Here is a 13,873-nt window from a genome sequence, read left to right on the forward strand (position 1 = left end):
AAATAAACAATATACCAGGTGACAAAGTCAGATACAGTAATAATATGAGATTAACCAAAGGGCAAAAACAAAAGAGAAGAGAAATAACATAGTACATTAAGAACAATAGTCACACGAGATAAAGCTCTTGTTTTCATATCCTAGAGATCCTTTCATTTAGTCTCATCCTATATGACCTTATGTACCTAGGTTTTGAGCTCTTATAATCCTCTGCTAGTAGAGTCCTAGATGTGTACTAATTATTATAAATGAGGGAAACCATTGAGCCTATTTGTCAAGATGATAGTTTTCATTGCCCAGGCAAGACACTGTCCAATTTCTATCTTGAAACTAATTGTGTGAGAAGACAGTTTTAGACTGCAAAAACATCCTGCTTTTCATCACAGTACCCAGCTACATTAAGCATATATTATTGGCCCTTGCTTGATTTTTACCATCTAGGATGGTTGTAAAGTGATTTTTCCCTTAGTCCCTCCACATTGATGAGTTAGCTTTGGCATTTCACTAAAGATATCCCTCCTTTCCTGAATTCATCTATTTATTTGCTTATTTACTCATTTATTCATTCATTTGCATGTCTAATGTTTTTCTTAGGAGGTTGCTTTATATTTATTTTTTCCAGTCCTGGGGCTTGAACTCAGGATCTGGGCCCTGTCCTTGAATTTTCTCAGGACAAGCACTCTACCCCTTGAGCCACAACACTACTTCCAGTTTTTGCTTTTTATGTGGTACCAAGGAATCAAACCCAGGGATTCATGCACACTAGGCAAGCACTCTTGCACTAGGCCATACTCCTGGCCCTTCTTAGCAGTTTTTAATCCATTTATCCATGTCTGATCAGTTGTCATAAGTACCACTTTTAATGGTTGATTCATTAGGAGACTTCCATTAGGAGACTTTAGTGTGTGTGAGTGTACATGTATGCATGAATGTGCCCGTGTACGCATGCATACATGAATGCATGCCCTTACTGGGGCCTGAAATTAATGTTTGGAAGCTCTCTCTGAGTTTTGTGCTTAAGGCTAGTGCTCTACCACTGGAACCATAGTTCCAACTCCAACTTTGTGATTAATTGGAAATAATAATCTTATTGATTTTCCTGCCCCAGCTTCATATCATGGTTTTCAGATCTTGCCTAGGCAATGACAGAGAGTCTCTAGATTGCAGAGGTGAGTCTCCAGTGCCTCCAGTCCTTCTTCTTGGTTTCAGTGTTTAAACTGACATAGATTTAACCAATGTCAGCCTCTTCAGGTTCTAGAAGAGGCTCATGCATTCTCTCCATATATGGCCTCTTTTATTTTGACCTTTACCAGGGCATAACAAGAATCTCACTATTACCATGTTCCTTTGTTCCTGTATATACTCCCAATTCAATTATTTTATTATGCTGTTGTCAATGAGTGGCAAATGTTGAAAGTGTAATGTTTAAAGGACTATGAATATTCAGTGGAGATGTTGTTAGACTAAAACTCAGACCAAAAACAGAAAAAAGAATTTTGGCATGGTAGAATAATGATATTACAAAGATACTCCAATTTATTAAGAAACTATTTACATTAATTTAATTTAGTTGTTATTAATAGCATGGCTCTAAAAGCAATAATTCTCAAGCTGACTAGATTAAAAATCTGGAAGTTTTTTTTTGGTGAACTTATTTTTTAGTGCAGTATATCACATATACATCATTTGATAATGCACAAATGCAAAATAAATAATTCAAGTTTCTCCAAAGTTAGCCATCAAAAGTGCAGCTGTCACCTAGAAAAGTCCAACAGTCTTTTATATTTAAAAAAAAAAACCACCAGAAAAAGACTAGAGACATAGTTCCAATGGTACAACACCAGCCAAGCAATCAGGCAGAGAAAAGTATAAGTCTCTGAATTCAAACCCTAGTACCTGTTATTTAAAGATACAAAATATGTACAAATTCCTAAACACATTGATATCTTTAATACAATGTTTCCTATTAGCTTTAAATTATACTGTATTTATTATTCTTTGCTTTTTCCTTAACATCATGTATATAGTCTTATACAATATATACTCTTCTCTTCTGGTGTTACTGAAGTTTGAACTCAGGACCTTGCATTTCCTAAGCAGGTCATATACTACTTAATCCACACCACCTGTCTCTTTTGGCTTTAGGGTTTTTTTTTTTCATAAAAACTCATACATTTATACCTTGGCTAGCTTGGATTGTGATCCTCCTATTTACATTTCCAAGGTAATTGTCATAAGAAACTCATACCATTACATCCAACTATCCAGCTTTTTATTGGTTGAATAAATTGTATCAATTGATTAAGGTTATCACGTAGGCTGTTTTTGAACCCCGATTCTCTGAATCTCAGCCTCCTTAAGATGTGCTATTACACATGTGAGGCACTGTGTACAGCCTACATATACTCCTTTAGAATGGATTCTTGTCTATATTCTGTCTATGCGGTTGCTTACAACAATATATTCTTTTCATCTTTATGTAGAATGACTCTGAAGATAATACAATTGTTTTATTTTTTGTGCTTATGACTACCAAGATTATTTTCAGTTTGGGCCCCTATAAGTAAATCTGCTATGGACATGCTTGGCCATGTTAGAGGCCATGTGTATAGGGTTATCCATGTTTGTGTAAACATGCATGAAGTTTTCCAAAGTGATTAGGTAAGTTTAACATCTTAGTGCTTCAGTTCTTCCATCTTCTCATGAATGCTTAGGATATGAATGAGTTAGAATTTTAGTCATTGAAGTTATCATTTCAATTATATTTTCATTACCAACAAGTAATGATGCAAAGGCTTTTAATACACGGTAATGCCTATAACACCAGAATTTGGAAGGTTGATGCAGGAGACATGGGAGTTCAAGCCTAGTCTGGCACACATAGAAAGACCCTGTCTCAAGACAAACAAAATCAAAGGAAAGAAAATTCTTATGCTACCTTCTTCATGTGATTCTGGTATAAGGGTTTCCTAGAGACACACATGGAGAAATAATTTCAAAGAATCAAATTTACTCACCTGAAGAATCTTCTTAATAAGAATGGAATATGCCTCATTATCTTTTCCTTTTTTCACCTACACCCTCTTAAATGGGAGTGATATATGTATAAGATATTCTTTTATTTTGAACACCTAACTTTTTTCTTTCTGGCTTTTAACTCTGGAAATGAAATATTAATGTTTCTGGGATTTGAATGTTGATTTATTTGTTGACCTTGGGAGGAAGAGGAGAGAAGCATTTTCCCCAGCTCGGCAGTCACACATTAAAAAGAAATAGATATATACTATAACATATTATATAAATTATATATACTATATATAAAATATAAAATACTTATATATGTAAATGTATACATATAAATATACTTGGGACTGGGAGTGTGGTCTAGTAGTAGAGTGCTTGCATAGCATACGTGAAGTCCTGGGTTCGATTCCTCGGTACCACATACACAGAAAAAGCCAGAAGTGGTGCTGGAGCGCTAACCTTAAGAAAGCCCAAGGACAGTGCTCAAGCCCTAAGTTCAAGCCCTGGACTGGCAAAAAAAAAAATATATATATATACATATATATGCTCAACTATATAAATATTTGGATATTTATATATACATATTACATATACACATACAGTATAATACTTATAATTTCTGTATATAAATAATATAAAAACTATAGATAATATAAATAACATATAAATAATATATGTGAAATATAAACTTATATAAATATAAAATCACATATACAAACTATATAATAGAATATATATAATTGCTATAATCTAAACTAATATGCATAGCATATGTGTATCTGTATGTAATTTGTTGAGATTACAGTTTAATTCAATTCCCCCTACACACACACACACACACACACACACACACACACACACACACACATCTACACAGGCACAAATGCTATCATACAGCTGTTGTCCCTTAATCAAAGCTGTATTGAGGAGACATAGATTCTAAGGGATACAAAGTTATATAATATGAAATTACTTTGGAGATGTACAGTTATTATGTCTTCTAAAGATGATCAGTTACACAGAGAAGAAAAAATTTTCTTAGAGTAAGAGATAAAATATGCCATGGAAGTTTATGGAAAGGTGTAGAAATACAAGAGTAATTGTACATAGCTATGAGGTGCTGAAAGTACGCAGAATCTTTACAGTTATGTCACATGAGCCTCTTGCTTTTGTAGATGAGATGGCCAAGACATACATTGGCAGAATGAGCTGCCCAAGGTTACACAGTGAGAAAATGAAAATATAGGGACTAACATCCACCATCCCCTCCTCCAGCCCTAAGACTCTTCCTGTGAAGTCATTCAATCACACACTTTATGATAAGAAGCCATGAATCTGAAAGGAATCCCAGAGAATTAAGAATGTGGAAATACTGTGACAAGCCCACAAACCAAAGTCCTTCATATGAAGACTCAAACAAAGATAAGAGGGGAATGCAAGAAAAAGGAGCATTGTTAGGGATAACTGAAGGAAGAATATGTGTGGAAACAGGCCAAAGTGGAAATCACACACACACACACACACACACACACATACAATTTATTTAACAACAAAGAAAATAGCAAACGAGGGAAGCCAAGAAAGGAAGAAAATAATCAAAAATGGAAATAAGCTAAAAGAATTCAAGACAGTAAGGAAAGGCACAGTACTTTGTGCCCATTTTATCAAAAGTATCTCTATCTAGAATTATGCTCATGACAAAATAACCTGTTGTAAGTAAATACAAAAGTTCACTTAAAAAGGGGTAAACCAATAGGCACTGGTGGCTCATGCCTATAATTCTAGCTACTCAAGATGCTGAGATCTGAGTATCACAGTTCACAGCCAACCTGAGCAGGTATGTCTGTGAGACTCTTATCTCCAATATATCTGGACCAGCTATGGTGTGGACCTGTGAAATCTTAGCTCTAAGAAGGTAGAACCCAGAGAAAAAACCTCAAGTTTGAGGCCAGCCTGGTCTACAAAGTGGGACCCTTTCTCAAAAAAAATGAAAGAAAACTCAATTGGAGGCATAGCTCAGGTGGTAGAGTGCCATCCAATGAGGGAAAATAAGTGTCAGATAGTAAGTACCAGGCTCTCATAAGAAAGAGAGGGAGAGACAGAGAGACAGAGAGACAGAGAGAGAGGCAGAGACAGAGAGAGAGACAGAGGGAGAGAGAGGAAGAGGAAAAAGATGGAAGGAAGGAAAGAAAAATGTGACTAGTATGCATACATGCACATTGTACATGTGTATATGTATACATACATATATGTGTGTACATTTGCACAAACATGTATGTACATATGTGGCTAATAAGCATATATACTTATGCCTCTGTGTTTAGATGTATGCATGTGTACATACATATGTATACAAATCAGTCTGTGCTCTGCTCTTCATATTCATGGTTTCTCCATCTCTCTAACGGTCAGCAGATAGAAAATACTGAAAATTATGCCTAACGAATATGTACAAATTATTGTCATTCACTATTTCTTAAACAAGGTAGGATCAAAGATGTCAAATTGCCCTTGTATGAGGCTTTATAAGTAATCTATGAGATGAATGGTTTAGAGATGAGGTTGGCATAAGGGAGGATATACTTATACTCTACGTGTCTACTTCACCGTTTTAATGCAAGACATTGGAATATCTGAGGATCTGGCATCTGTGGGGTGGCGTCTACAGCAATTTCATGAAATATCGATGTGCACAGTAAGGACATAAGATTTCAAGTCAGGTGAACATGAATCTATTCCCCATTTACCTACTTAGTTATTTACAATTCCCTGGTTCCTTTTTAAAACTTCTCACCATCATTCTTTGTTCCAAAACTATCTTCTGAGCATGCATTTGCTATGTGCTAATTTCATGGAAAGTTATGCAGAAATGAGGTAGACTTGGACCATTGTCAGTAAACTATAAATAAATAATCAGAAACAAAGATGGAAAGAGTGGACAAAATCAGGCCACAGAAGCTCCTGAGAATTAGTATTGAATTAAAATACAGAGAACCAGAAAGGAAATCAAGTGGCTAAGTGGTAAGGAGGTAGTCCAGTACTAGAAGACCAAAAGAATGGTTAATTGAGAGGGGGGGAGAGAGGGCTACATATTTCAACGTGCTCAAGAAAGGGATTGATATAACTGTTAGAAAGAATTGGTGGGCAGAACCCCACACTGAGATTTTCTTTGTATCTGTGTATAGTAGGAAGGCACTTATTAGATAGAAGAATGGAAACATCAGGGCACCAAAAAATGACCAAGCGTCTTGCAGAAAGACAAACATTAAATACTTGAGCCCATCTACTGGTTCAAAAAGCATCCAAACTGGTCTGATTCACCCCCTAGGAATCTTTCTCCTGCTTCTGCTCTGTTGTGGGAAAGGTTTGTGTACAGCAGAGCAGATGTTGAAAGTGAAGTCTTTCTGCCTTCGCCTCTCCCTTCAGAGACAATGGTACAGAGTTGTAAAAACTATAGTTCTAGCCCAAGCAGTTAGTTATCTGTGCTATACCTGGACCAGATCAAGAAGAAAGCTGGAGGTTAAAAGGAGTGGGTGTTTATATAGAGTTAAATATATCCCACAAGTTAGTCATTGTAGAACCTAGGTCATTCTTGTCTGTGCAAAAATGCCATCCACTGCCATCAAAACAACCAATTATATGCCTATACCTCAACACTGTCCGAAACTTGTGTACACTGTTCTGCTATTCCCTGCCTCAGAGCTCTAAGGGGCAGGAAAGGGAGCTCTGAGGATTTCCAAGCTGGTCCTATCTCTTTATTTGAGTTCATCCTTGGGGGGGGGGAGGGAGGGCTGCCTGGGGGTACAGTATCCTCTTCCAAGACCAAGGGTCCAGGGCTTGTACCCCAGGAGTGACAAGTGTATGCAGGAAGCCCCACAACCAGGCTGTGTGTGATCCCCAGTCCTCAGCCTACAGAACCTGCTGGTTGAAGGAGACCTTAGTGTGAACTTGAAAAACACCCCAAGTGCACTTGGCGGGAGAGGGCCTAGTGGTGACCAAGCATCTTTGCTTTAGTCTTTGCATTCTTTCGCATTTGCCTATCTGTGCCAGCAGCTGACACTGGGGCTGCAGGCAGAAGACGGGGTGCCTGTCCACAGCACAGGCCCCTGGCCCCAGGGCTGGAAAAAAAAAGGGGGGGGAGGGGGGATTCCCCTGGCACCAGCCAGGGATAGCCTGATCTCTACTCCAATCCACAAATCCTTAACGGATTTTCTTTCTCTCCCTTCACCCTTTTTCTCTCCTTTGCTCTCTTTCTTCCTCTCTCCTTCTTTCCCCCCCCTTTTTTCCCCTCTCTTTTCCCCTCCCTCCCTGCCCCTTTTCCCTTCCTCTCCCACCCCCCTCCCCCTCCCCCTTCCCATGTGTGTGAGCCTCTTCCTCTCCCCTCCTCCCCCTTTCCGCCTCTCTCTCTCCCTCTCCCCTCTCCATCTCCTTCTCTCAGCTCGCCGGGCGACCCTGCTCCTGCCTCCCACATTAATGGCGGCATCTTCGGAGGATGACATAGACCGGAGGCCCATCCGCAGAGTCCGCTCCAAGAGTGACACGCCGTACCTGGCGGAGGCCAGGATCTCCTTTAACCTGGGGGCAGGTAAGGACATCTGTCTCGAGCCTGGCTCCCAGTCCATGCCACCCGGCTTCCTGCCTCCCCTTCCTCCCAGCCAGCTGCCCCCCCACGCCCCTCCCTGGCGCCCCCTCCCCACCCAGCCCTGCGCCCTGCGCCCTGCGCCCTGCGCCCTGCGCTCTGGCTGGCTCTCTTTGTGTCACCTCCATGCAAGGAGGGGGGTGTGTATATGCGTGTACGTGTGTGTGTAGGAGTGTGTGTGGCAGAGGTGGGGGAGGGCGGTGCGTGGAAAGCCTACGTCCACCCAGGAGTGACACGCGGGTGTCCCCCGCCCCCCTCCCCTTGGCTGGAAGAAAAGAAAGTGTGGCCAGGGCTAACAATGATCTTAGGAATCACGACAGCCCCGGCGCCCCGGGGGAAGCAGGCTGGGCGGAGGGTCTGGCCGCGCTCCCCCTGGCAGAGGCTCCCTGATGCACCCACTACAGGGTGGAACTTGTTGGTGACATGCAGACCTCCTGGTGGTTTTGGTGGGGCCCGGGCTGGGGAGAAGGGGCGGGGCTGGCTGCGGGGAGCACAACCTTGTTCTGGCTGGAGCACTGACAGAGAGGGCCCGGCAGAAAAAGAAAAAGGGAAAAAGAAAAAGAAAAAGAAAAAAGCATGTTTAGGACATGGACACTGTTACTGGAATCAGTGCTAGAAGTGGCCCAGATAGAACTAAGTGAAAAGGGTAACTGAGGTAGAGGAAGTGGGGAGAAAGAGAGGACTGGAGGAGGAAAAAGAGGAAGATAGGGAAAGAGTGAAAGAAAAGAGAGGAAGGAATGAAGGGGGAAGGACAGAAGGGAGGGTGGAAGAGTAGGAGGGAAGGAGGGAAAGGAAAATATAGGAAAAAGGGAGTTAGCAGAGAAGGAGGAAAAAGAAGAGAGGGTGAGAGAGACGGATGAAAGAGAAGAGAAGGAAAGACAGGAGAGGGGAGGAAGAAGGAAGGAGGGAGGGAAGGAGAGAAAAAGAGGTGGAAGAAAAAAAGGAATAAAAAAGAAGAAAGAGAAAGAGAGGAGGGATGGAGGGAGGAAGGGAGGAAGGAAGGAAGGAAGGAAGGAAGGAAGGAAGGAAGGAAGGAAGGAAGAAAAGACCCAGGAGAGAGCAAAAGAAAGAAAACCAAGAGATTAAGAAAATCAAAAAGGCCTCACCTGGCTCAGGATCACCCAATAAGAATCAGAGTTTACCAGTGCCAGGTCTGCTGCTGTGGGAAACTTCCCCCTTGACTGAGTTATTCTTATTGCTGGGAGGAAGTTGTTCAACATTAACTTAACAGTGCTGCTTATTCTAACTGACTCCTAAACCCCAACCTAAGCTGGATCCCTTCTCTGGGGAACTTGATTCTTACAGCAACTCCATTGCAGAAGTATGAGTGCATTTCCTGAAGACTTGCTTTCCGAATCGTTTCAAAGCAATCAATGCCTTTTTATTTGGGTAACTCTATCCTTGAAAGAATGTGTGTGTGTGTGTGTGTGTGTGTGTGTGTGTGTGTGTGTGTGTGTGTGTGTGTGTGTGTATTGGCCTGGAGCAAAGACACCTTCACATGGTGAGAATGCTACAAAAAGTTTAGACACATGAGAACACTGTGTAGATAAATAAGGTGTATCAACTGAGCAATTGAGTGGTTGAAAGAACAGGAACTGACTTTGTATTCAAGTTACTTGGAATATAGTTTTTCTGTCTCACTGATTTGGTCCTTTATATCCTGCACATCATTCATTTCTTAGATGGTTCCCTTTGTTTCTGGCACTGGAGAAAAGAGAACTTTATTAAGAGACTTTGGCTGTGGGGCGTGTGTGTGTATGTGTGTAGCATGCTGTGTTAGCTCATGATAACTCTTCTGATCATAGTCCCTTGATGGTGTAAATTTAATGTATGGTTATAACGGGTCTTTTTGAAGGATGGGAAGAACTCTGTTTAGAACCATGATTATTTTATTATTGTAGCCCAATGATATTACCAGTGATTCTAGTGTCACTTGGCTAACAAACTCAGCTCTATTGTTTCATGTCATGGCAGAAAAATGGGTTCAAGCAGCAGTTTGTACAGGTTATGTGGTCTTCTTTTAGCACTTAAGAAAAAAAGCAATAAAGCACTGAAAAAAAGAGTTTTAAGTTTCAGGGACTACTTGATTACATTGAGTCACTTTACCAACAGATTAGAACTCAAGTGACTTGCAATCTTTTAGTCTAGTTAAATTGCTCTGGAGGCCAATTAAATGATCTCCTCAGTCAAGACTTATCTTCCTTTCATCTGGAAATAAACACACCAGACAAGTCCCTAGGTTCCTTCTATATGTCTCTTAAAGTACATTTCAATGCAAAGTGGCAAGAAAGACACCAAGGAGAAAGGAGAAAATGATGTGGAGGAGCTTTGCTCCAGGAGGCAGGGAGACCCCAGCTCCATACTGAGCCTGGGGAGCTGTCCTTGCTTCTGGTGCTGAAGGAAGGTCAAGGAGCAGAGACAGGGGACAGAGAAGAGAGCTGTGTTGGACCTTCTCTGCGCTAGAACCCCCAGGTAATGTGGAAGATCTGGCCACTGAGAACTTCTCAACCCCTACCCACCTAAATTTGCCACCTGTCTACTACATTTCACAACTACTATTCTGCTGCTTTTTTTTCCCCTCTAATTTTGCTCCGGCTGCTCACTCCTGGGGCTTTGTTTATTTTCCAGCTGGTTTCTGGTTGCTTTTCCTAACAAACTAAGATGTACTCACAGATGTGCCTTTCCTCAGCATTTGAAAGTAATTGTAACCCCTGATTTGAAAAAGCAAGCAGCCTTGTTTATCTCCTTGAGCAGTAAGTTGTAATTAAATGATTAGTGTCATTATCAGCACTACTGAATAGAGAGAAGCCTGAATACTCCCAATAAATTACGTAATCTGGGCATAGAAGAATTTTGGTTTGCTTTTAACCACAATTTATAAACAACTGAGCAAGCAAGGATTACTTTCCTTTCGTCCTTAGTCCCGTGTCCTACCTTTAACATTCATAGTTTATCTTGGCAGGTTGTTTTGAACAACTTCTGTTAAATATTTCTATTCTTGAGCCGATTCATTTTATAAATCCACTTCTAATATTGCAAAGGTTTAGCCGTGCTTCAAGGAAATAAAAGTAACTACATTAAGTTTACTTGGCTATAATAGATACTGTCTTCCTTCCACAGATCCACTAGTTGCCAAGGAGTTGAAATGCTTCAACATTCCTTCAGTACACTCTGCACCCCTAAGCATATTTAATAAGCTAAGTTTGGAAATAATCACACAGATTGAGTGAAGGATGCATTCCTTCACCTACAATCTCAACCTCACTAAAAGAATAGCACCATGGGCCGGGAGTTTGGCTTAGTAGTAGAGTGCTTACCTAGCATGCATGAAGACCCGGGTTCGATTCCTCGGTACCACATACATAGAAAAAAGCCAGAAATGGTGCTGAGGCTCAAGTGATAGAGCTCTAACCTTGAGAAAGTCCAAGGACAGTGCTCAGGCCCTGAGCTCAAGCCCATGACTGGCAAAAAAAAAGAATAGCACCCATACATGATTCCTTCATCCCTCCGCAAAGGTACCCAGTCCAAAGTTCAGCTTGAACTGAGAAAATTGAGGAAAGAACTTTTGGAACTGTTTGATTTATTTGGTCACAGATCGATCCCCATTTTTAAGCTTGAACCTTCCACTCAGTGATTAGGACATGCAAATACGGATCAATTGGTGTCTGGTAGTCATAGTGTAAATGCTAAGGCAAGTGAAGTCAATGTTTGTGCTGAAGGTTACACAGATATAGCAAGCCTCATTTAGCACTGTGGAAAGGGGGTGTTTGTGTTTGTGTTTTGTTTTATTTTTCCTGAGAAATACAAATGTGTTAAAGGGACACTCTGTAACAGAAGAGTATGTTCACGATGTGAGTAGCAAGTGTTTCTAATGATGTTCTCACTTAGCAATGAACATCACTGACATTTAACTTGAAAGAACTCACTCTGCCTTAGGAAGCCATGCACTCACTGCAGGGAAGTGACTGCAGAGAGAACTTAAATGGACATGTTCTGAAGGTTGAAGGCATTGTATTTATTTTGGCATTGGCATCGTGTAGGAAAACATTCAGTCCATCGAAGGTGCTAAAACTGAAAAGTTCTCCACAGTTACGCTCTACAGTGGATGGAAGTGTTCAATAATAAGAATTTAAAGCACAATCAAAGGTTTCTTAACAAAACCTATAAGAAAGAAAAAATGCTGAGATGATTCAGGGCTGTTTAAAAAAACTTGATGTTAAGCCCTGTTGACAAGAAGGAGTTCTTTTCTCATTACAAAGAGTTTTATTTTTCATTGGCATTTCAGAATTGCCTTTTGCTATATAGGAGAGGTTTTGAGTAAATGGTGTTGTCATCTCTAGCATTCTTATGCTCATTATAGAGCCAAGATTTATTTACGTTTCTGATGTCACCTAGGAATAGCTCTGTCTCCCTTCCACTGTTCTCTTCCGCTCTTTCAGTCCCACTGAATGATCAGATTTAGAATTGGCTTGCTCTAGCTACCTATTAAAATGGATGGGTCAGCTGGTTGAAGTTCAGAAGAGGGGCTCAGGGAAGTAGAGATGTGGCTCAAATAGTAGAGTACCAACTTCTTATAGAAATATGAAAGCCAAAGGATAATGCAAGGCCCTGTGTTCAAGCTCCGGGGCCTACACCAATAAATAAATAAACACATCAATTAACAAATACATAAATAAATGCATAAAATAAAGCTTCTTGGGAGACTTCTTTTCTACATCTCTGGAGAAGGAAGACCTTTATCCCTTAACCAAACTATGAATGCCCATGCTATTGAAAAATAGCAGCATAGCCTAGGGTATCCCCTAACAAAATAAAGCCTCTAGGCAGATTGGGAATGCTATTGTGCCAAATTGCCATTGTTTACCAGTCTAAGGGTCTTAATGATCACCTTCTCTTACTCTTTCATTAAAAAAGGTCATTGAAGGAGGCCACATGCTGTTTTATAATACTAATTTCAGGTTGATGGTTGATCTAGCTACTTTGACTTTTATTTGGGATGGTTTTAATGAAAACCTTTTTACTGTTACTTCTCACACTCAGTAGCCAGCATTTAAATGGCTGACCATCTATCTGATGGGAGACCTTTATTGTGGGGAGCTTGCCTCCTATGTGTTACGGTTAGAATCTGAGAGGCCTGATAATGTCACTAAGTATACAAAAGTGGGGTTCTAATGAAGATCACCCCCAGATAATGTAAATAAAGGTGAAGGAAAGGAAGTAATTAGCACTACAAATACATGAGAACACTATGAATATATTGTTTGTCTGTATTTGTGCACATAATTTAATTCCATACAAGTCCCCAGAGGTGTGTGTTCTATTTTTTTTTAATGTGAAAGCAGAGACAGAAATATTTGATGCCAATATATATTTCTACTAATACCATAAGCAAGTTATTTCATCTTTCTGGGCTGGGTCACTCAGCTCTAATATGAGATTAAGTCTCTAAAGTCCCATCCAATCTAGAACTGATATTTCTAAATCTATCTGTGTTGCTGAATATATGCTATATTACTGATTAGTCTTATTTATGGGATAAAACATACAGGAGAAGATAACTGCTATAAAAACAAAAAATAGTTGATTGTAGAACAGTGATGGAAATGAGTTGAATTAAAAGAAGATTGAATAATACTGCATAAACCTATTTCTATATGCTGCATTAATTGAAATATTTTAAATTTGGATATTTAGGGATTAGCCTCAAACACAGTTAATGCTCTTTAAATATTTGTTGTATGATTGAGAAAGACATTGGAGAAATCTTAGCAACAAATAGAGTGAGAAAATTAAATATTAATCCAGTTGCTGATGGGTGTTCAAGCCCTTTAATCTGTTCTTTTTTGTCATTCAAATTAATGAGTATATAAGTTGAATATTTCCATTGTTTTTTTTTTATATTTCCATTGTTTTTTAGTCTGCAGGAAAGGTAAATATGGGTACAAGGCAGTTAAATGACAGCATTCAGAAGGTATGATTTGCACCTTTGCAATTCACATTGAATAAGCTTTGCTATAGGCATTGACCAAGTCAAGAACAAAAAGGACTTTTACTCTTGTTTTTTCATAGGCATAAATGCTGATTGGAGAAAATAAGCTATTGATCATAGAAGCAAATGCAACATTTCCCATTAATTTACTTTCAAAAAAATGTATATATAGCTGATCCTGGAGGTTGGAGTCAGGGCCTGGCCTCTGTCCATGCTCCTCT

The 13,873-nt window shown here is 39.9% G+C and overlaps 1 protein-coding gene across 1 annotated transcript in view; it reads left to right on the forward strand.

Moving 5' to 3' along the window:
* The window catches only part of Phactr1 (phosphatase and actin regulator 1), a 412,563-nt gene that overhangs the window by 19,396 nt on the left and 379,294 nt on the right, over positions 1 to 13,873 (forward strand). The window contains 1 exon segment of the mRNA XM_090356490.1: positions 7,463 to 7,609. Coding sequence (XP_090212616.1) covers positions 7,463 to 7,609 — 147 coding nt within the window.

The sequence above is a fragment of the Megascapheus bottae genome, chromosome 22 (genome assembly GCF_031878675.1).
Source record: "Megascapheus bottae isolate mThoBot1 chromosome 22, mThoBot2.hap1, whole genome shotgun sequence".
Taxonomy (NCBI): domain Eukaryota; kingdom Metazoa; phylum Chordata; class Mammalia; order Rodentia; family Geomyidae; genus Megascapheus; species Megascapheus bottae.